We start from the raw sequence: 22,953 nt of genomic DNA, 5'->3' as shown, positions 1-22,953 counted from the left end.
CATTTAAGAGAGAGGGAGAGAGTATTTTCATAAAATATAATATAAAATTAGTGTCGCATTTTTTAAAGTTTAACTGTGGTCGAGCGACATCCTTTTGTGTTTAATAGTATTAGCACGAGTCTCATTATATAATTTTATAGTTAGATTTTTACTTAGGTATATATTGATTTTCAATTTCCCGTTGCAGCATAATGACGGGGAAGGGGGGGGGGGTCCACAGGGAGCGGCATCTGCCGCCACCGCCCAGGGCGGCAAAATGATTAGCCCAGGCCCTGAATGTGCCCCAGTGTGAGGAACCAAATTTGTTCGGTTTTCCTGAAGAAAGTTAGTTTTACAACATTCTAAGAAGTAATAAGATTAAGGTTAGTAATAGTAGAAAGTAAATACGTGTTGGTGGTTAACATTAATAATATTTATGAATACAGATACGAAATTATATAAGTGTGTAATTGGGTGGGTAATGTTTTGTTAGGATATGTTTATTGTGTCGTGTGCATTAGTGTTTATGAATGAGATGACGGGTAATCATTAAACGATTCTATGAATGTTAAGCAGGGTCTATGTTATAGTATGTAATGTTTTAGATAGTGAGGTATTATTATTGGCTTTGAGATGCAAGTATTAATACTAGGAATGAAGAAGGGATATGAAAGAACGAGTGGTGCTTCATGCAAGGAGAGAGTTGATCGGGCTGGGATGAACATCGGTAGGATGGTTGGTACCTGAGACATCATCAGGAAGGAAAGGAGGGAGGGAGGGAGGGAGGGAGGGAGGGATTTCCTGGGAACTATTGGGTACTTTAGTACAATGTTCAGTAGTGGAAATATGGAGAATTGTCAAGAATTAGTGAGAGGAGTTTGCAGTGTGTTTAGCAATAAGAATAAAGAATCTCTGTTCGAATTCGGTTGGTTTCTGGGTCGAGTCCTTGCAGTGTTATCCTTTACCTTTCTCCGGGGAGGCGTATCCTCCTCCTTTCTGCCACAACACTGTCTTGTGTAGTAGTGTCTCCTTCTTGATGTTCCTGTGAGAGGTTCTGCTTCATTATCCTCTTGGTGATCTTAGTCCGAAGGAGGGATGTCCTATTCTTGCTGTTGAGTTTGTTGAAGGTGGATTCTTTGTGATCTTCTGGGGAGTATATTACATTCCGGCGGTAGGGGTTGAATGTAGAGGTGAGTGATGCCGGATTTGAAGAGGGAAAGTTCCTCCTTCGACACTAGGTTTGTTGAGTCGTTTAGTAACGTAAAGTGCTCGGGATTCCTTATTAACTGGTACGTGTTGGAGTTTGGTAAGTTTTGTCTTAAATCTTCGATTTGATTGTTCGATGTTTGGCAAAATAAGGCTTTATGTTCCGGTGTGTCCGTTTCGGTATTACATTTCAGCCATTTATCAGTCTGAGGTTGTGTTTATGAAGGTGTTGACCGTAAGGACTTCTGCATGCTGTAAAAGTTGGCATGTGAAAATGCTATTGTACGAGGGCAAATCGAAAAGTCTTTGCGCCTATTTTTTTTCTATCATGTTACGAGGGTCACTATTTATATTTTGAGCCTTGGCAACACTGATTGAAGTTAGGCGCGATTTGAGGTTTGCACGGAATCGTCTGACATTATTGACTAACGTACTTCAAATGTTTTGTCAATAGCTTCATTTGTGTTGTTTATGTTGCCTTGGAGATTGCGCGACAACAATAAAATGGAATTAACTCGTGAACATTTTCGTGCGATGATTTTTTTTACGATTTTCGACGTGGATTATCAAGACAAGAGTGCATCGATCAACTTACTTCCACATTTGGCAATGAAGCCCCATCCTTTGCCACTGTGAAACGCTGGTATAACGAATTTAATCGTGGCCAGCATTCGCTCACCGACGAGATTCGCGAAGGTCGTCCAAAATCAGTTGTTGTTTAAGAAAACATTGATGCTGTGCAAAACCTAATACTGCAAGATCGTCATGTGACATACTGTGAGATTGAGGCAACCATAGGCATTAGTTCCACCAGCATATATAAAATATTACATGATCATTTAGCTGTGAGAAAGGTATGTTGTCGTTGGATCCCACACAATTTGACAAAAACTCAAAAAGACGCTCGCGTCAATTGGTCAAAACAAATGCTCAATAAATGCAATCACGGTGCTTCAAAAGACGTATATAAGATTGTAACAGGTGACGAATCATGGATATATGCATATGAGCCGGAACGTAAACAGCAGTCGACTGTATGGGTGTTTCAAGATGAACCCAATCCAACAAAAGTTGTTCGCGCTCGAAGCACATCAAAACAAATGGTCGCCTGTGTTTTCGGGAAAACTGGTCATGTGGCAACTGTGCCTTTAGAGGAACGTAGAACGGTCAACTCTGAATGGTACACAACAATTTGTTTGCCAGAGGTCTTCGGTCAAATACGGAAAACAAACAAACGCCATCTGATCATTCTTCATCAAGACAATGCCAGCTGTCACACATCTCGTCTAACAACCGACTTTATGAACAATCAAAAAATCGAATTGATGGGTCATCCGCCGTACAGTCCTGATTTGGCACACAATGACTTCTTCTTGTTCCCGAATGTCAAGAATAAATTGCGTGGACAACGATTTTCGTCGGCGGAAGACGCCGTTGATGCGTTCAAAAACCATATTATGGAGGTGTCTCAAGAAGATTGGAAAAACTGCTTTGACAAATGGTTCGAACAAATGCAAAAGTGTATTGACCATAAAGGAGAATACTTCGAAAAACAATAAAGCAGTTTTCAATGCCAAATTCCTGTTTTTTCATTGTTAGGCTCAAAATATAAATAGTGACCCTCGTATAAGTGTTATTACAAAAGCGAGATATACGAGCGATGCAGTAGGCTTTTCTTGGAACGGCCCTATTGTACTTCCGATTTCTTCCCCGCCACGGCGCTGTTATCAGTTGGCAAAGATGGCTGGAGTGCTCAGGAAGTCCACGCCATATGAGCAGCGAACTGTTATTTGTTTTTTATGGTGCAAAGGACAAACGGCCACAGATATCCAGAGGGAAATGGAGCCAGTGTATGGGGAGACCACATCATGGTCTGCTGTTTTGACTCTGGAGTGTAATGCAGTATCCACGTTTCATCGCCAGTGACAATGAGGTCCAGGAAACTGTCACTCTCGTCGATGTAACGCTACAAATGGCCATTCGCTTGCCCTTGTGAACATCATCAAGAAGCTTAGGAACCCACCGACACGACACCTTGCGGTATCCCAACGAATCGTGAACAATGTCGTAAACACTACCATAGGAAATGCCAAGTTCAGTGGCAATGGCTTCAGATGAACACGTTGATCAGCTTTCACCATTTCATCAACACGTGTAATGTTGTCTGGCGTCAGCGAGGAACGAGGTCGGCCTGATCGCTCATTGTCCTCCATATTTTCCCGTCCATTTTCAAACTACTTGCACCACAACTGCACACTTCGCACTGATAAACACTTGTCCCCATACACTGGTTCCATTTCTCTGTGGCTGTTTGTCCTTTGCACCATAAAAAACTAATAACACTTCGCTGCTCATATGACGTGGACTTCCTGAGCACTCCAGCCATCTTTGCCAACAGCGCCGTGACGTGGAAGAAATCTGAAGTTATAATAGGGTCGTTCCAAGAAAAGCCTACTGCATCGCTCGTATATCTTGCTTTTGTAACAACACTTATAACAAGCTAGAAAAAAAAATAGGCGCAAAGATTTTTCGATTTGCCCTCGTATTTCAAGATGAGATCGAGACAGGCATTTACAACTCAAGACAAGAGGCAACGTACACAACAGAAGATTTGCAGCTCCAAAAATAAAAATCACTGTTAAAGAAAGTAAATATGCCACTGTTTATTGTATCACATTATTCAGTGTCTCAAATAAGAAGTTTAGACAAGACTATGTGGCTGAGTGTTGGACTTCATTATTCCTCATCATCGCAAAGGTTCAACATTACGTGATAATGTTGCCAAAAATATTTCTGCATTGAAAACATACCACACTACTTTATAACAATGAACAATGTTGAAACATGATTTAGATACTAGGGCAGGGGTTCCCAAACTTTGCAGTTTTACGGCACCCTTATTGTTTCAAGATTTTTCGACTCCACGGCACCCAAGTCTGAATGTAGGCCTATCTAACACTTGATACACTGTGGTTAGGTTGCTTGCCTAAGTTAAAAAAATATATATATATATATATTTCAAATTGAGAAACATTTTATGTGTAAAAACTATGAAATAAGCACACATTTGGAATAAAGTGTCATTTCAGTCAAAATATTGGAACAACATTTCGTGGTGCCCTGGTAAGCCAGCCATAAACCGCAGCACATACTTTAGAACAGTGGTTTCCAACTTGAAAAGGTCCGAGGGCCAAAATTATATCCAGCAGTTGATTGGCGGGCCACATTTTTTTGGGGTGGGGGTGGGGGCGGGGGATTAAAGATTACAAAAATTGTAAGTACTGAACTGAGAATGTAGTACTTACTTTCACATGACCTAAATTTCTAAAATGAGGCATTAAAAACAACGGAATCACAAATCAAAATTGTATAATTACAATTTATTTCACAAAAACCCAATATTTATGGATGAATTGAAAGAAATGAAAAACACACCATACAAATAAGAATCCTTCATAGGAAGTGTTCAATGTGAAAATTGAGGCCGATCTGCTTCTTTTATTAAAGTTGGAATGTCCACTTCAATTTCTGCATTTGAAAGTCTCAGAAGGTGAAGCAGTGAAGAATCTACCAATCGACTTCTGTAGCGGTTCTTGATGAACTTCATTCAAGAAAAAACCCTTTCACACGTGTATGTGCTGCCGAACATCCATGTCATTCTTTGTCCAAAACTACGAAGGTTTGGAAAGAGTTAGTTTCAAAAATATTTGAAAAACTCTGGCCCCTTTTCTTGGCTAGTTTGAAGGAACACATCACCTTGCAAATCACACAATTCAAGTTGGAGAGAAGCTTCTTGTTCTTCAATGTTAACGCCAAGAGGATTGCTAAATAGCTGGATGCTGCTTTAAGTTCTTCAAAATCTTTAATCTGGAGTCAAACTCATCCATTATTTCTTTAATATTTGCACTGAATTCAAAAATGTCCAGTGTTTCTTCATCATCTGCTAGCCGCCGACAGCTTGAAAAATGGACCAGGTTATTCCTCTCCAAAGTAACATTGAATATCTTCAGTTTATTACGAAACCCATCTATGTTTCCCATTAAATCTGACACCAGCTGATTTCTTTCCTGCAGTTTCAAGTTCAGTTCGTTCAGATAACCTGTGATATCTGTTATAAACGCCAGTTGTTTAAGGAAGTCCATACTCTGAAACTGTTCCTTCAGTAAAAATAGAACGTATTTTAATAAAAATGCATAAAATTAATGTATTTTGCAAACTGGCTTCGCGGGCCGCCAGTTGGAAACCCCTGCTTTAGAATGACTGTACTAGGTGACAGAACTAGAGAAAAAAAGCCTTCTGAAATATATTTTTTTAAAATATTACATAAATCTGATAATGTACAACCAATGCAACAGATAATAATAGGAAAATTGTCCATCACGATTTTCATTCATTATTATACAGGGTAAGTCAAAATGATGGACCCGATTACAGAAATTTATTGTGAAATCTAATAAACATATGTTATTGTGAGACATGCGCTTCAAAAGGTTAACTTTGAAAGTTTAGTTTCCACGCAGTGTTTCCACTTTCTACCGCTAGGAGTCAGCAGCGAGCAGGAAAATGGTGTTGACTGGAGAACAGATCTTTCTGTGTGCTTCTTATCATGTGAACAAGTCTGTGATTAGTGTGCAACGGCATTTCCGTACCAAATATCGGAGAGAACCACCTACGGGGAAGGCCATTCGTAAGTGGTATGAACATTTCAGAGATTCGGGCTGCATCTATAAACCAAAATCGACAGGCCATCCGTCGACTGGGGAAGATACAGTGGAACACACATATTTCGTGCGGAGTCCACAGAGGCAGCAAGAGAACTTCAACTTCCACAGAAAACTGTCTGGCAGGTTCTGCAGAAACGTTGACAAATGAAACCCTACCGCTTGCAACTAGTTCAAGCCTTAAAAGACACTGATTAGGCTTTGCACGAGTCCTTCTGTGCAGATTTCCTCGCATTAATGGAAACGGATTGGTTCTCTGAGAGGTTAATTTACAGTGATGAAGCAACTTTTCACCTTTCAGGGAAAGTGAATAGACACAACGTAAGGATTTGGGGAACTACTACCCCCATGAATTTGTGGAACACGAACGCGATTCTCTCAAAGTGAATGCCTTTTGTGCCATTCCCCATGAAAAAAATTATGGGCCCTTTTTCTTCCATGAACATACTGCGACAGGACTAGTTTTCCTTGATATGCTGCACCTATGGCTCCTTCCACAGCTTGCAGAGGATAGCGCAGATTTCATTCTCCAATTAGATGGTGCCCCTGCGCATTACCATGGCAGCGTTCGGGACCATCTCAATGGGGCATTGGAACAACGTTGGATAGGCCGTGCATCTCCGGAGGATTGACCTCTCCTTCATTGGCCACCTCGTTCCCCCAACTTGAACCCATGTGATTTCTTCATGTGGGGTTTTGTCAAGGATCAGGTTTACGTACCACCACTTCCAACAACATTGGATGACCTGCGTGCCCGCATGACAGCAGCCATTGCTGATATTGACCGCAACATGCTACACAAGGTTTGGCAGGAGATAAGACTATCGGCTTGATGTGTGCCGTGTTACGTCAGGTGCTCACATAGAACACTTGTGATTTGTTTGAAGAAACTTTGACAGTTTACCTTTCTTAGCACATGTCTCACAATAACATTTGTTTATTATATTTCACAGAATAAATGTCTGAAATCGGGGCCATTATTTTGACTTACCCTGTACATTCTGTATGAATGAAATTCATTGATTTGAAACAGATAATGTCCTCTACTTATTAACTCTTTTTTAGTTCAATTCATTACCACCATATTGTGGAAAACAGACTGATTATAAAAATGGTGGAGACAATTCACCAGTTTCTTTTGCCGTTGGGTGTACAAGTGTGCACAGGCTACTTTAAATATTTTCTTCAAAATTCCAACTCGAGAGAGAACTGCAGAAATCAAAGGCGGAAACAGTTAAATATCAAACTTGGTAGTACTGCTACAAGTATCACTGGCTTTCCATAAGCAGTATCAATCACATCCCAGGTTCAAACCATGGTTAAGGCAGGGGTGCATCATGATCATAAATTTCTTCATTTACCATTAACTCCAGAGAGGAAAGCATGTCTCAAACAGAAAAAGTGCGGTACTACTAAATTCACTAATTTATGCAGGCCCAATCTGGATAACGAGTGCGATGGGTGTTCAAAAAGTGGAGTAAATTGTTTGGTTGGTTGATTTAGTTTATTTTACTTCACGTTTTGTGCCTCTTGGCTAATTTGCGAAGATGGGGATGTGATGAAATTGATGAATGGACAATAACAAACAACCAAGACCGAGCAGGATTCGAACCCGGGACCCTTGGCATCGCAGCACGATGTGCTATCCACTCTGCCACAGGGTCTGGCGAAAAGTAAATTGAAAATTGTGTAATTAATGTACAAAGGATATATTTTTCTCATCAATCTTTTTCCAATATGCTTCCCCTGACAATTCATCAATTTACTTCAGCAAGGTAAAAAAAAAATTTTTACTTCATGACCAGAATTTCCACAGAACTGTACCTGTTGCAACAAATGATGAGCCACCTTTGGTGTTGGCCAGGCTTGCACAGATGAATCCACTACAAATATGTGTATCACTTCCTCTCTCACCAACAGAATAGATGCCTCTACATTGTTGCAGCACTTTGTTGAACTTAATGTGGCCGAAATAGTCATATTCCCCCGACAACCTGGATTTCTACCCCTTGAAGTAGCAAAAGAACATTGGGCAAACAGCAATGCCAAGAAGTGTGCTAGTTTGTGTTTCTTCACAATTTCCCAACAAGAGTGATTTAAGTTTACTTACTGGAGTTTCCATTAATGGATTGTTGATTTTTGGTTCAAAGAAATTCAACATAACCCACTTCATATGTTGGTCTGTATAGGAATGACAATGTTTCAATAAATGATTTTATCTCCATATGATTGTCAATGGTTACTTCCTGAAATCTGCCAAAAAACACATCATATCAAAGGCAGCGTGACAGTTCATTTTGCAATATTCACTTCTCACACACACTGTGGCCAACTATAGCCAGCCACACACGGGATCTGACATAGAAACTATGCAACACAAGTCACAAACTGATACGACACGACAAGTAATTTTCTTCATAAGTTAAATTTTGATTGCAGATTTCATCCATGTACACATTAGGACTAGGTATGTATTTTTTTAAAAAATTTGGAAGCAGAAAACGATTAAGGATGGGCGATATCAGAAATTTGATATCACAATATATCAAGAAACATCACAGACGATACAATAAAATATTTTTTCCATATCGTGATATCAGGGATATATCGTGGAGACTATATATAGAGAGAAATATCCTGACAATATATCGTTAATTTTTCGTGACGATATGTCTAATTGATATTGCCTGGACATTTTTTTCAATATAGGAATATATTTTTAGATTATATATGGCCCAACACTAGTAACAATGTATCAATTTGTGTGCTTTGTGTGCTACTGCCCTTGTACTGTGGTGATGTTTATTAGGTGGCCTCAAGGGATATTCAAATGGGAGTTTTTTTTGGGCAGTTTTCAGTCCGTGGCTGAAGTGAATGGACTCGCGCATGCTTGTTGCAGGCTGCCTCACACGATACCAAATTCCACAGACCATTGTTGTTTTGTCGCAACGTGACCCCTAGTCAAATGTTTCGTCCAGCATGTGGCCACCCACAAGAGACTCATGTTAAACATTCCCTGTGATGGTTTGGAAAAAAAAAAAAAAAAAAAAAAAAGACTCGTCACATCCTGTTGGATCCGAGGTGCGGCTGGCTTAACCTTTAGGTGCCCAAGCGTCTCGATCGAGATACCCAAAAGTAACCCTCAATTGCCCAAGCATCTCGATCGAGACGCTGTGTCAAGGTCGTTTTTGAGAGTTAGCCCCCTTCCCCCCCCCTCCTCCCCAATCACATATACGCCGAATTTGCAAAAATTTCATATAGTCTGAATCTCTGGTTCATTCCGCGTACAACGGTATATCACTCATCTCTCTAGGGCAATTAGCTTCCGAACTACACTCATTTAATTGAAACTCTGCATTTTGCTCAAAATCGGCTTGGGCAACCGAGGCTTACTATTGAAAAAGGGCTTGGGCGTCAAAAGGTTAAGACTCCGCTGGACCTTTGTCATGCGAATGGGGGATTTTTTTCAAATTTTCCTCTCCATTCGAAAAACCTCTTGGATATTTCAAAATATGAAAAATTACACACGCTTAGAATTGCATCTAGAACATTGACATGAATTTTCGTGTAGTTTTCTTTCACTGTTTATATATTATCAATAGTTTCGTGATTACGTAACGAGCGTTAAGAGCACAACCTTATAAGATGGTAGGGGTGTATGCCCACTCTCTAGAGGGAAAAAATTAAACTAACACTGATGAAATTTCCTAGTCTTTATATTCTAAAAATGTGCCAGTTTAGAGTTACTGAACATTTTATTGGAAGATTTTGGATAGGTTTTAAAGTTTTACTCAGCACACTTTCTGCTAGTACATTACTTGCATTGCAATTTCAACTTCATTTTACATTGGTGAACGTATGTTCGACATTAATAGTCAACAAAATCGCTGCAGTTTTAAAAGGCACAAGAGAATATTCACGGGAATTTTGAGAAACTAGAGGTTTTGTCTAACAAATTTAGGCAAATATAGATATAAATATTGCTGTCTCACGACATCCATCTTCCAGTTGGTGAGATCTGGAATAAAGCACCTTCATACCACAGAGGTGCACTATGGTAATTTCAATATCACAACTGCTGTGCCTATGTGGATATTAGCCGGCCACAAAATAAGGCATGTTTGTAACTTTGTATACTTTATTAAGACATGTAAAGAAGGATATTACATTGGAGCAGTTACAGAAGTGACATCATCATAGCTCCTGACCCAAAAGAATGACACAAGAACAACATGGCAGTTAGTTTTCAAATTCATTTTCAACTACAACATACTAAATTACACAGGTACTGCCATCTAAAGCAAAGAAATTAAAAGTCATAGCCAAAAACCAACAGGAACAGTTATATGGAAATGTGCTCTTTTTGAAGAAACTACACAATTATTTTTAAAAACATTTTAGGTAAACGTAACATTAAACAATTTCACCAATCGATGAAAGTTAATTCAGAGGAGATGGTAGTCCAATCGAAGGTCCAAAATGCCAATTAATAAAAAATACCAAGCGCATCTAAATATATATATATATACTGGTAGGAGCTAAGACATGAAGGAAGCAACTGCATAACAATGCAGGAAAACAAAGATTAGGAAAGATGCAACAGTTCTCCTCCTTCAGTGCAACAAATATGACTGTGCTAAAAAATCTTCAGCATTATACATCACAAAGCGCACATTTCTGCAGTAATATATATATATTTATATATATATTATATATATTTAAAAAAATTACCTGAACCAAGAGTAACATACCCTTGATTCAAGCTAAGACATGACCTCTTATGAACATACCCTTATTCATTGGGTGATGATGATCAAGTGTTCTTGAGGGTATAGCATTTTGATTCTTGTGCGGTTCTTTCTTAACTCTACCAAATGAGATGGAAAAATTGATCCTTTCGTATGCCAAGTTCTGGACTAACTTTGAACTTTATATAAAAACCGTTTCACGCTCGGGAAATCTCTGATGTTAGAAACACCAATTCTCACACTGATCTCTGCTATACCATCAAAACATGGGTTAAGATGTGTTGGTGTACATGAAGACCTTAGGATCTAACGCTCTCAAGCCAAACCCCATTCTTAACTTACTGACATGAATATGCCAAAAAAAATCGTTATCCTTAATGAAATGATAAATATTAAAAAATAAAACTAAAGCTGAAGAAGTGGAAGGTAAAAACTAGTCTATTCTGTTTGCTCCAAAAAAAAAAAATGCTGTGTATGTAGTAGTACTTCCTTTACAATTTGCTGGCAATGAAAATAAATTTCCAATATACAGTATGTAAAAATACCACAGAACTAAAAAATATTGTACCTATGATTATAACAACATGGGTCTAACCTTAATGAAACCTGAAGTTCAGTAACCATGCTTACAACAGTTGGGCAGGAAAAAAACAAAAATTATGGGCCTACCACTTGCATTGTTTTTATGGACTTTGTTACTGTAGCTGGTGATGGAACTTGAAATTTCACAGTTTCTATTGGACCATTTCCCCTTGGTGTGACATCTCCAGAACTAGGGGGGGAACTTCAACCAAAATTACTGCTGTCTGCTGAGGCTAATATATATATATAACTGACAGAAACTATTAACGATTTTCTCTTTTTTTTTTAAGTTTCAAAAATTAAAAACCAGATTTTGATAACACCAATTTCAAGGGGATGGTTGCAGATTTTGAGAGTTAATATTTCTGTCTAGAGTACTGCACATGACTACGTGAACAAATGGGATTTTAAACACTGCCGTCAGCACAGCAACAAAATGCCTTGAAGAAAAATCTATGTAGTGTACAAGTGGGTTTGTATGAGCAACAATTTCAATTTTACCAAGCCTTTTCAAATACCACGTTCCTCTGCAATTTTCTTAACACACTCCTGTACATTTGGAACAATGTAGAGATCGTATCCATAAAAAAAAATTGTTAATATATTTACGTTCTACTTAAAATAGACTTCTCTCACTTATTCTCAACATTATTCCACATGGACAAAAGGATAACAACACCACGTCTTCATCATCTAGTTTTGGACTGTACACAGGACCTGAACAGGAAAAAATATACGAGGGGACATCAGCTTTCTGATCTCCTTTGCCATGCGTGGTCAACTACTACTGGCACGAAGTGGCACAAACTCACCGACCTCCTCCACTTAAGTTGGCACGAAAGCCGTTAGATTTCACACTACTCCCACTTCAAACATGTCGTCCGTTAACTTTTTACATCGATTTGAAAAAAAAAATATTAAAAAATCATAAAAACGAAGGTCCCCTCTGTCTTTTCCTGAGCAGTCGAGCTAGTAACTTAGCTCCAAGACTGTCCAAAAGAGTCCTGATACCACGCCTGGTCACCTCCTGAGCTCGTGTAGCTGCCGTTTATCCCACCTGTCAAACCACTGTACGAATTGGTCAACGGCTGCTGGGGTATCGGCTGGTTTCCCCAGTTGCTCCCAGGGCCGGAGTTGTGGAAGCGCCTCTTAGAGTCCCCCTGGTTCTGGTGCCCACCATCGAACTTCCGTTTACCTGCAATTATATAAAAAAAAGTGCCTCATCAACTTTTCTGCCATACTAAAGCACTTTCCAGCTAAGAACTATGAAACAGCATTTGTACAGACTTATGTGCTCCATCTTCAACTACTGACATTGCGGTTAATGGCTTCCATTCATAAACAAGTCAAGAAATAAGCATTTATCCACCTCCAATACAAGACCACCACGGACGATGTAGGTCACATTCATAACAAACCATTCCTCTGTTTAAATTATGCTGGAATCAGGTTTTCAATTCCCACAATTTCACACAAAAAACAGTTCACAGCATGAAAGGGAGTGAAAAACACAACAAATGACATACAATTTACATGCAGCAAGTTTTGAGTCCTGTATCAAGTTATTCTGTTTAGTATAACACCAATATTTGGTCCATTAAGTGCATTTTATGCAAGATTAATAAGCAGAGTACTAAATAATTCACACAATGTAACGAAAAAGTTTCGATTACACAGAATCATGCCCAGAAGCACTGCAAATAATAAGGGAAGGTATCTTTCAACCCTGAACAATATATTAAAATACAGTGATTACTTTTCGTTTGGGTAACTCTTATGCCAGTATGTCCTACAACAATAATTTTTCAATGATACATCATAGAATAGATCTTCTTCAAAGTTTGCCTTCATCTATTGTCACCACACAAGGTCATGCTGGAATTTTGACCTGTACCAGCAACGTTGTGTACATCTTTGTGGTTTGTGGTTTTCAAAATTTTCACTGTTGCCTATATGTTTGTGGTAGTTCCATAATCCAATTGAATACTCTGGAAGGAATTCTCAAGTGAAGCAAACTTTTTGGATTTAGAATTTCAAGTTCTTCGAAAGGAAAAGAATTTCCGAAAACTACTGTAATTTGCTGTGTATAGGCAAAGGCCAGGTGAGATATCAATCTTAGAAGTGCTTCTGACTGATCAAGCAGCTAAGCATATCACTTCAGAATCAACTCGTTGAGTTTAATTTGTAAGCCTAATTATACGTAACTTTTTTAAAAAAACTAGCCTTTTGAGGGCCAAGACCTACTAAGCTGTTTCTGATAGCAGAATTTATCTCTAAGTCGTGATCAAATCTAGCGTGGCTTGTAACAAAAGGCAACAAGCTACGCTGCTAGATGTACTTGTATTTTAGAAATTACAAATACATTCAGGGATGGGTCACTTTAGGAATTGTTTCGATGCTGACACACAATACCGTCAACGCCTCACACGTTACATGCTTTTAAATAGTTATGTATAACTTGGAATGTGTTCAAAGGTGTGTTGAATTCTTAGAACAGAAAAACATATTTTTTCATGCAACGATGAAGGGAGGGAGGCACAAATTTAGTCCAACAAGCATTACTCTCTGATATTCCCCATAGATCTGAAACCAAACACCAATCCAATCACAATTTGGGGTTTGACCATAAAAATAAACACATTTCTATCTTTAAATGTGTGCACGGTAAAAAAAAAAATAAATGCATGTGATTCAATTACCCAACTCAGGATTACAAATGATGACTTAGAACAGGTAAAAGTTGCAAGATTCAACATATTTAAAAGCAAGTACAATACTATGGCTCGGATTACAGATCGAAATTATATTCCTGGTATAGTTTACAAGCACTTCACCAAGCAAGTCATTCGAACAGCTTCTACCTTTTAGATAAGAGTACCTATCAAGAGCATGGAAATCTAGTAAGTCTTTGTCCATAGATATGTTTTTAGATTACTCCATAGATGAGCACTGGAAATAAATGAATGGCTCAGCCAGTGATTTTTTCCCCCAAATGTCAAATTAGAGTGTAAAAACAAATAAATTATCACGATACTATAATTAGTGTCGAGTTTTGCAACTAGCCTCATGTTAACTTGGTCTGCAACCAACAGGGATCAAGCACAGCACTTACCAATTCCTTATGTAAAACGTTAGGTTATTAAAAATTTACGATTTTATGGGTGAAGTAAAAACTTGACATTTTAGTGGCATAGCTTCAGTTTGTAACACTAGCAAGAACTTTGTGTGCAGAAACAGTCCAGTAAAGTTCTCTCTGCATTGCACTTCGCCATGAAAGCAGATGGGGACAAGAGAGTGTGAAGTAGGGATGTCACAAAATTCGGATGACATATCTACATTTCAAGTTATCCTAGGTCAATTTCAGATAATCCGGAAGTTCAGCAAGATATTCGGAAATAAATTTTGCAGCAAGCAGTTTGTTTATTATTTTAATAGGAAACATTACAGGCATGATATACATGTTGGACAATCATTGTTAACAATTTTTACACATGCCCAATATAAAATTATACTTACAATATTTTCTTCAATTGATTCAGTGTGACTTCAATGAAAGCATGAGAAAATCGCAGTTTCTGACTTTCTAAGTGCTTTTTCCCAAACAATGTAAAAATAGAGGTTTAAGAATATTCTTTGGATGATGGATTTGTTGAAAATTCATATGGACAAAATGTCAAGTAAAGTGCTCCCCTGTGCATTGCAACACACCATGAAGGCGTATAGAGGGTGTGGAGTTTCTTGATCACGGCCACCCGGGCATGACAAATAAAATAATATGCAGAGTTCATAAAATGGATAAAACTAAACAAATAATGCACATATTCAGATATCACACCCCCTGATTTTCAGGTATTTGAAATGAAAACAGAAAATTATCTTATATCCAGAAAAAAAATTCAAGTTCTTTTTAGTTTTTGAGTCCACTTTATGCACAGATAGGCTAATTGGGACTGCACCTACAGTTGACAGAGGGATCTGATAGGCTAGGTGTCTCCCATCAGATTTCAAACACGGGAGAAACTTTTATCCACATTTGGCAATCCCTAGTGTCAAGGTACATACTTTCTCAATTCTCGTCCTTGGAGATGTGTGATCAGCACCATGGTCTGGCCAACATTCTCTCCTTCTCTGAGAAAAGTAAAAAGATTCTGGGTAAGTCCGAGACACAGAAGCGCAATGATCACCCATCACAGAACCGAGTCAAGTTTACCAAATGGCAATCAGGTACTCTACTGAGTGGATCACAATAGTTGTACAGTGCCTGGGAAACAGTTAGGTTCAAACCCTGGTCAAAGCACACTTTTTTTACTTGGATCATTTACTTCCCTTTGAATTAGTCTGCATGCCACAATACTTGATGCACATTTTGAATAAAAAAGTGAATAGTGTATGGCCCACTTTAGAGAAGCATTGCCTTTAACATCTTTGCTAGCATAAATGCTTCCAAAAATCTTATAGCAAATAGTATTTTATACGGAAGCATTTCACTTAACATTTTGGTTGGCTTTTGCGATTGCAGTGTATAATATATACAGCACGAGTTACACCACCTACGGTACGTGCACGTTGTTTACTATTGAAACTAAAACATTCTTCCATGCGTGTACTGTATGTTATAAAATATGTATTTAAGCAGTGTAGTGATTAGTACCTAAAACCTTTTATAGGAACAATTATTCCTATCGGTTCAAAAATTATTCCTCTCGGTTCAAAAGTTATCTGCGTTTAAAAATGTGCTTGCTTCAGTTGGGTGTTTTAAGTCCACTTTATGCACAGTGGGGATTAATGATGATTGGACCTACAATTTAAAGTTGGATCCGATCCACTATGTGCATCTACTAGGTATCGAACCTGAGACCCCTTGATTACAAGGCAGTGACACAACCACTAGGCCATGGGGCAGGTACTTTTAAAAATGTGAAGTGAAATGTTGTTTACATTTTACTCACCAGCCATGACGTCTGCACTCATGACCTAGAGCTCGCTTCTGATTGGTTATGCTACAAGAAATGCTATAGAAACAGGCTTAATTATATCCTTGGAAATACCATGAAATATGCCATTGGCATCTGAAATGCAATAAGATTTTTCACTTTACACAATAGCATTTTGGTCATGGCATAAACGTTAAGAAAAATGTTTTTTGTTTAAAGTGGGCCTTAGGTACGTACTTTACTGCATGTCTCAGTTTTTACATCCATCAAATGATAAGTGTCAAACTTAAAAGAAACCAGCGAATACCTTGCCTGGGTCTTGAACCGGGACTATGCTCTTGCACAATGGAAAACTGAGTGAAGTAAACTGTATGCACGGAAAAATACGACAACTCTTAATAGACAAACAAGCAGATTAATAAAAATGAGACGACCTAGCGGATCAACAAAAAAATCATCAGCATGGTCCTAAAATTGTCCTCCTGCACCAAAAACAAAGCCTCCAATGTGTTAAATACACAAGGCAGGAAAAATGAAAGGTGTCAAAGCAATCCTCTACAAGGAAGACTACATCAATATTTGTTGCTTCATAATGCCATGTAAAAGTGCATGTAATGGAGTGCATTGGCGGAAGTTACATTTGTTTTCTTCAGTGTATTTTCAATGGTACATGCAAATTAAAAAGTTCAGAACCAAATGGCAAACACATATGCAGGCAGCGCTTTTGAAATGCATGCTCCAATGTGTGTGTGTGTGTTTTTTTCTTTTAAAGAATTTAAATGCCTTTTCTCTCTCAACTTGCCACTTTGACCAAGGATTACTTCAATAAAAGACTAACTTAACCATACCATCTACAATAAATACCTCTATTTTTCAATCAAAAATACTAATTGCAGGGTGGGCACTCTAGAACCATGATAAAATTAAAGTATAATTCCAGTCTTTCAAGGCAAACTTTCCAAAAATTCAAGGGTACAAGCAGATATTTTCTCTATTTCGACCTTATGTATGTATTACTGCCTCCCCCACCAAAAAAACACACACACGATATAAAAGGTCTGTGCAATTTCAATGCATCCAATAATTCTAATTTAATTCAATTAAAAACTGTATAGCCCTAATATTTGATTTAAGGTGCATAGTTTACATGTGCCATTTCACATGCTCAGGCTCGAAATACATCTATAAACGTAAGTCACAAACGTTGCGCATGGAAAAATTGTTCATTGAATAAGAATTTCAAACTCAAATTTAACTTATTAACTTCAAGATACATTATTTTGCAATAGTCTTCGTCTGTCAGGGCACTAACAAAGTAAACAGATTCAGAGATAATGTTTTGTTCTCCACGCAGCTTTCTTTTTCTTCCTCGATAAAAATAAAAGCTAAACTAAAAAACTTGCCTCAGGGCATTTATAAATTCAATGAGACCTGCATTAATAAAAGTTGCAGTTTTTCACATCTACGGAGAGAAACGTTCACGCATAATTCCCAGACAATAATTCACGCAGAATTTCTGGTAAGTAAACACACTGAATTTAGCAATAGTAAATTCCTGTTGTAAATTCATTAATACCAATATTTAATTATAAACTGGGAAAATATCAACTATACTCGAGATGACTAAGATGCAGTTAAAATATGGTGTTTTTAGTCTTTGTGATGCTTTATTTGTAATAAAAAAATAATAATTTTCATGGCTAAATCTCAAGGCAAAGAATCACCCACCTTGCAGTGATTCTCAATTCAGGTTGGTACAATTTATGAAATTGTATGTTAACTTGAGGCAAATTTCCAAAGATGTAGTGACAAAAAACATACAGAAGCTATTGCTTCTAAATATTCTATCAGCATTTTCGTAAGTTTCACACTAAGTGTCATCAAAAAATTTGGAACAATCATAATGATGGACAACAATGACTAGGTAAATAGGTAATTTTTTAATCTATAGTGTTCTAATTCATTTAATTCTTCCCATTGTTTTGGTGTCTTCTACATTTTCATTCCCTCTCTAGTGCCTCTTAGAAGTGCCTAATTTCACCCTACTGTAGAATTTCAATCCACCTTTTAATGTAATGCCAATGATTGTAACAACAGAGTTGAAAGTTAATATATACATGGGCTGGCTGGGGGGGGGGGGAGCTAAAACAAAATTATTTTCTAGTTAATGTAACAAAACAACTTGACAGCAACACTTTTTTTTTTTTAAAAAAAAGAAAAAGCCCCCTTTCCAGTCAAAATCCCTGCACAGGCAATAAGTTAACTAACTGTGGTACATCTATTAATGTGACACATGTTAAGCCATTCTAGTCTCTGGGAAGGGAGTTACCTATTCATAGTTTCCATTGCAAAGTTGTGTAAAGATGGTTAAGCTCGCTCCACACTTCAGGCAGATGTTACACAACTATACTATACAACTACCCAGAGAACAGCTGAAATAAAAAATATGTACATGAAGACGCACACATTTGACACGTGAAACCACTTACTATGAGAAACTTAAAAAGTCCAGAAATGAATTAAGAATGCCACCCACATCTGCCAAGTTGAAACTAACACTCACACTTATGCACGACTGCTCATAAAGTTTACGGATATTAAAACACATGTAATAACAAATAAAATAATTTCAAAAAACCACTGGATCAAAGAATCTTTGTGTGCTGCATTCAGATTTCTCATAGCTCCTCACCCTTGTGTTCAAGACAACATTTAGGCTTTGTACTGGAAAATATATTTTTATTATTAACGCACAGCTTGTTCCCTAATGTGGAGTGCCAATGGTTAACTTTACCTCAACGTGGATACCAGGGAGGGACAGAACGAGGAAGATTTGACAACTCCATCTCGTCTCGATACAAAAAAATATTTTCTGTGCACTATGTAAGTGTAATAATAATATTGTAATAATAAAAGGTATTTCTTTTAACCATGACGAAGTTGAAAAGCTAGATACTCAATACAAATTGCACTTTCTCCACTGTGGTGTCATATTAGGGAATTTATTGGTTCTCTTCTTGCTCAGGTGACACTATTTATTCATTTGGTTCTAGTGTGCTTTGAGGAAGGCGAAAACAACCTAGCTAAACAGAATGGCTAAGTGTTAACAATGTCTGCAATATTCCTTTTACCTACTGTTAATATTTCAATGCTTGCTGAGCCTTGGAACGTCCCGATAAGAGGTTCCAAAATGAACCTGAAATACTGTGAGAAACTGCACTGAAAATGTAAACATAGGTTTCAAATAAAGGACTAGGTTTTTCTAGTAACTACATTCACATTTTTTTTGCCATGGTGGTCTAGTCGGTAGGGCATTGCCTACTAAGTGGGAGACTTGAGTTCGATTCCCGGGGTGGGTGATCTAAGGTTGGAATTTTTCCAGCCTTTTCACCGCATGAAGTGGCTATGAGGCTCACCCAGCCTCAAATAAATGGGTGTCCCGAGCGTGGTCTGATCACCCCCTCCCCCGGTAAAGAACTTAACTTTATATTCACAGTTAAACTTCCTTTCCTCCTGAAAGTTAAGTATGCAAATTGCAGTGGAAGCATGATTCCACATTCACAAGGCTTGTGAGAAAATGTAAAACCAGGATTCCACTGTAGATAGGTGCATGTTGTTGCATGTTAGGATCTAGAAATCGAAACTTCAATCTTTGTGGATTTCATTGACCGTTTCTATAATGGTTTTTCACATTTTGATTTGTTCTATTCATGTTTGTGGAGTCAAATTACAAGAGAGGAATATGAAAGGTAATCCTGCGAGCATTTATTAGATTCTATGTTCATTAATCTACTCTTCAAGACCACTTTACTAGAGATTTTACTCAAAACAGACTAATTCAAAATAAAGGAATTGGTTTGCTTCATATTGCAAGTTTTCTTTTTTAAAAATAAAAATAGATATGAGCACATCTGGCATTATACTAAATCTATTGACAACCATGCTCGAGTTCTTGCTTTCCCATGGAAGTCTAAAGTTTGCCTTTTTCTGATAGTCATGCTATGTAGGACATACATTTTACTTACGTAGAATTTCTTCAATTTATTTCCTTTAATAAATTAAGTACAATAAAGTACATTACTTCACACTGCTCTGTGGTAACTGGTAATAAAAATAAATATCCAAATGGAACTTTAAATTGGTACTTCATGCTGCAGAGGAATGGTTTGTTCAATTTTCCTACAACCCAATAACCTCATTATACTGTGAAAACTGAACAAGATTACAATGTTAGAACCATAAATATTTTGAAAGCATGGAGCACGTAAGATAATACATATTATAAGCACAAAAATCTTGGTGTCTATTTCAGCAGAGCCAAGCTAATTTATAACAATGGGTATTTAATCGACTTAAGTTTCTTAAAATAAAATAAAGCACATTCAATATTGTCGCTTCTAGCAGGTGAAAAACATGAACGGATGGTTTGTTGTTGGAACTGGTAAATGTGCATGGTTTAAGCAATGACATCTCGTCTGCGAACGTCAGCATTATGGATGTGGGTAAAATTTTGTTACATGTCGATCGTTTCACCATTATTATTCATGAACAGAAGACTAGAGGCCCATTGTGAAAAAAAGTCTACCACAGAAGCACATATTTATGAAGCTATACCATGGACGTAAAGGTTTGAACAACACACTTACATGTGTTTTTCGGCTAACTGAAGGAATTCTTGTTGAAGTTGTGTGATTAGAAAAAATAAATACTTCAATGTCCAAACCTTAAACAAAAGAAAATAAGATTACTTGGCAGATAGTTAATGGGTTTTCTGCATACAGTAACATACTTTTTGCGAGTTTTTTTTTTTCCTAACAGTTTCGTTGCCAAAATGGATATCTGGTGCCAATCTAAATCCAGTTCATAATTTTTCAAAGCCCTTGTAGTAGAGAGATAAAGGTGCAGAATACAAGAATCAGAAGTTATGTTACTGTAAGCAAAAGCGGCAGAACATAACAAATGTACAATAAAAATGTGTCAAGACAGAAAAATGAAGCTGTCATGCTATGTGAAAACATGAACTTTTTAACATACTCAGCTTTATATTTCCCTACAAACAGGACCAGTAATAAATCTAGCACAATAAATAGCAAAATTATGCGACGATTAGCAACCCACTTACTACTTCAGTATTAACCCAGAATTCTAATTTATCTTAAAACAAATTCCACCCACATCCTTGAATAATGCTAGTTTTAAACCATCTATGCTTTGTTTATTGATTAAACCTGACACCATGCCTTAAAACTACAATAGCAGTTTGTGCAAAAAGATTCTCTTTACACGTAACACCCACTGAAATGCTAAGCTTGGCTTCAATTTCTAAGGAAATGGTAGTGTTATGAAAATGCTCCTCTGTATTACTCTAAATGCACACAAAAATATACATTTCAAATAATCCATAGTTATAAATTTTGCATGACACAAACAACAATCTATGTGGTTTACTACTAAATGTTTTGTCTGAATCATTATAGAAATTGCCCAAAAGTCTCCAGGTGATTTTTTAAAAAAAAATAATAATAAATAAATAATATTTCAAACTGACCTATTTTTTTATTTTATTTTGGTGCTAAGACAATATCACCTTCAACTGTTAAACGAAAGGAAGAGATGCATTAAAATGAATACTTTCTTCATTTGAACAGCATTTTTCAATCAATCCTGAACTTTCTCCTCAGAACTATATGCATCAAGCACAGTCAAAAATTCACAAAAACAGTGTACTAGTTTTTAATTTACTTGCTGCATATGCACTTCTAAAGGTAATAACAGCTGGAAAAATATGTGTAAATTTCCTACTGTTTGCGCAAATGAAAATCCAAAAGTGGTTTAGTACGTACTTCAAATTTCGTACTAGTTCAGGTTTGAATTTACTGCTCACAAAGTTATAATCCTGTTGTGTCAAATTATTTACCTGGTACACTGTTGCTGAAAATTAATTCAACAACAATTTTCAGTTATAAAAACTGTATTTTAAGTTTTCTATAATATTGTGGATATTCAAATCAGATTGAAAATTAGAGGAAAATAAGGGTGGCTACAATAGGACCTTGATAAAATTCAAGTATAATTCCGGGTTTTCAAGGCGAACTTTCCAAAATTTCAAGGGTACAAGCAGATGCTTTCTCTATTTCAACCTTACGTATTACCTCCTCTCATCACCCACATACACACAAATATATTAACAATATAAAGGGTCTGTGCGATTCAATTTAAGGCGTGGACTTGACATTTGCCATTTCACATACTGACTCGAAATATATCTCAAACACAAGTTACAGGATATATTAATCTACGAAACACATTTAATTGCATAAGAATTTCAAACTCAAATTTACCTCTGAACTCCCAAGATTTCTTGCAATAATATTCCATGTCAGATGGATAGTTCTGTGAAGGACACTAACAAAGCAAACAAACAGAGAATTCTGTTTCATTTTTCACGCAGCTTTCTTTTCATTTTCTTTCTCGATAAAAAAAAACTAAACTGTGAAAAACTTGCTTTCAAACATTAATAAATATGTATAAATGCACTGAGATTTGGTTGAAGACAAAATATAATTTTTCACATTTACGGATAAAAATTCAAGTAGAATTCACGCATAATTCCCAGATTTCATTGCAAATATTCATTTACTATATAGAAAGAAAACAATAGGATTTGAAAGTTCTGAAGTTGAATATAAATTTTATTTTTAATAGGGATGGGCCAATATGAAATTTTGGCCGATACTGATAAAGTTCCGATATAAAATTTACCGATACCGATAACTGATATTC

The 22,953-nt window shown here is 37.1% G+C and overlaps 1 protein-coding gene across 23 annotated transcripts in view; it reads right to left on the bottom strand.

Annotated features, from left to right (window-relative positions):
- Positions 1-11,506: 11,506 nt before the first annotated feature.
- Syp (synaptotagmin binding cytoplasmic RNA interacting protein) overlaps positions 11,507-22,953 on the bottom strand; it is a 77,533-nt gene continuing 66,086 nt past the window's right edge. For 7 of the 23 annotated variants that reach the window (XM_083141982.1, XM_083141983.1, XM_083141977.1 and 4 more), the window contains exon 13: positions 11,507-12,431. In XM_083141982.1, coding sequence (XP_082998108.1) covers positions 12,214-12,431 — 218 coding nt within the window. In that variant the 3' untranslated portion in view covers positions 11,507-12,213. Of the gene's footprint in view, positions 12,432-18,499; positions 18,603-20,812; positions 20,894-22,953 lie in introns of those variants that run through there. The other 16 variants (XR_014443845.1, XR_014443844.1, XR_014443846.1 and 13 more) reach the window with 11 other exon arrangements.

This window comes from Lepisma saccharinum, chromosome 20 (assembly GCF_977018435.1).
Source record: "Lepisma saccharinum chromosome 20, izLepSacc3.1, whole genome shotgun sequence".
Classification (NCBI taxonomy): Eukaryota; Metazoa; Arthropoda; class Insecta; order Zygentoma; family Lepismatidae; genus Lepisma; species Lepisma saccharinum.
Note: the sequence above shows the minus strand (reverse complement) of the source record. Positions and strands in the feature narration are given on the sequence as shown.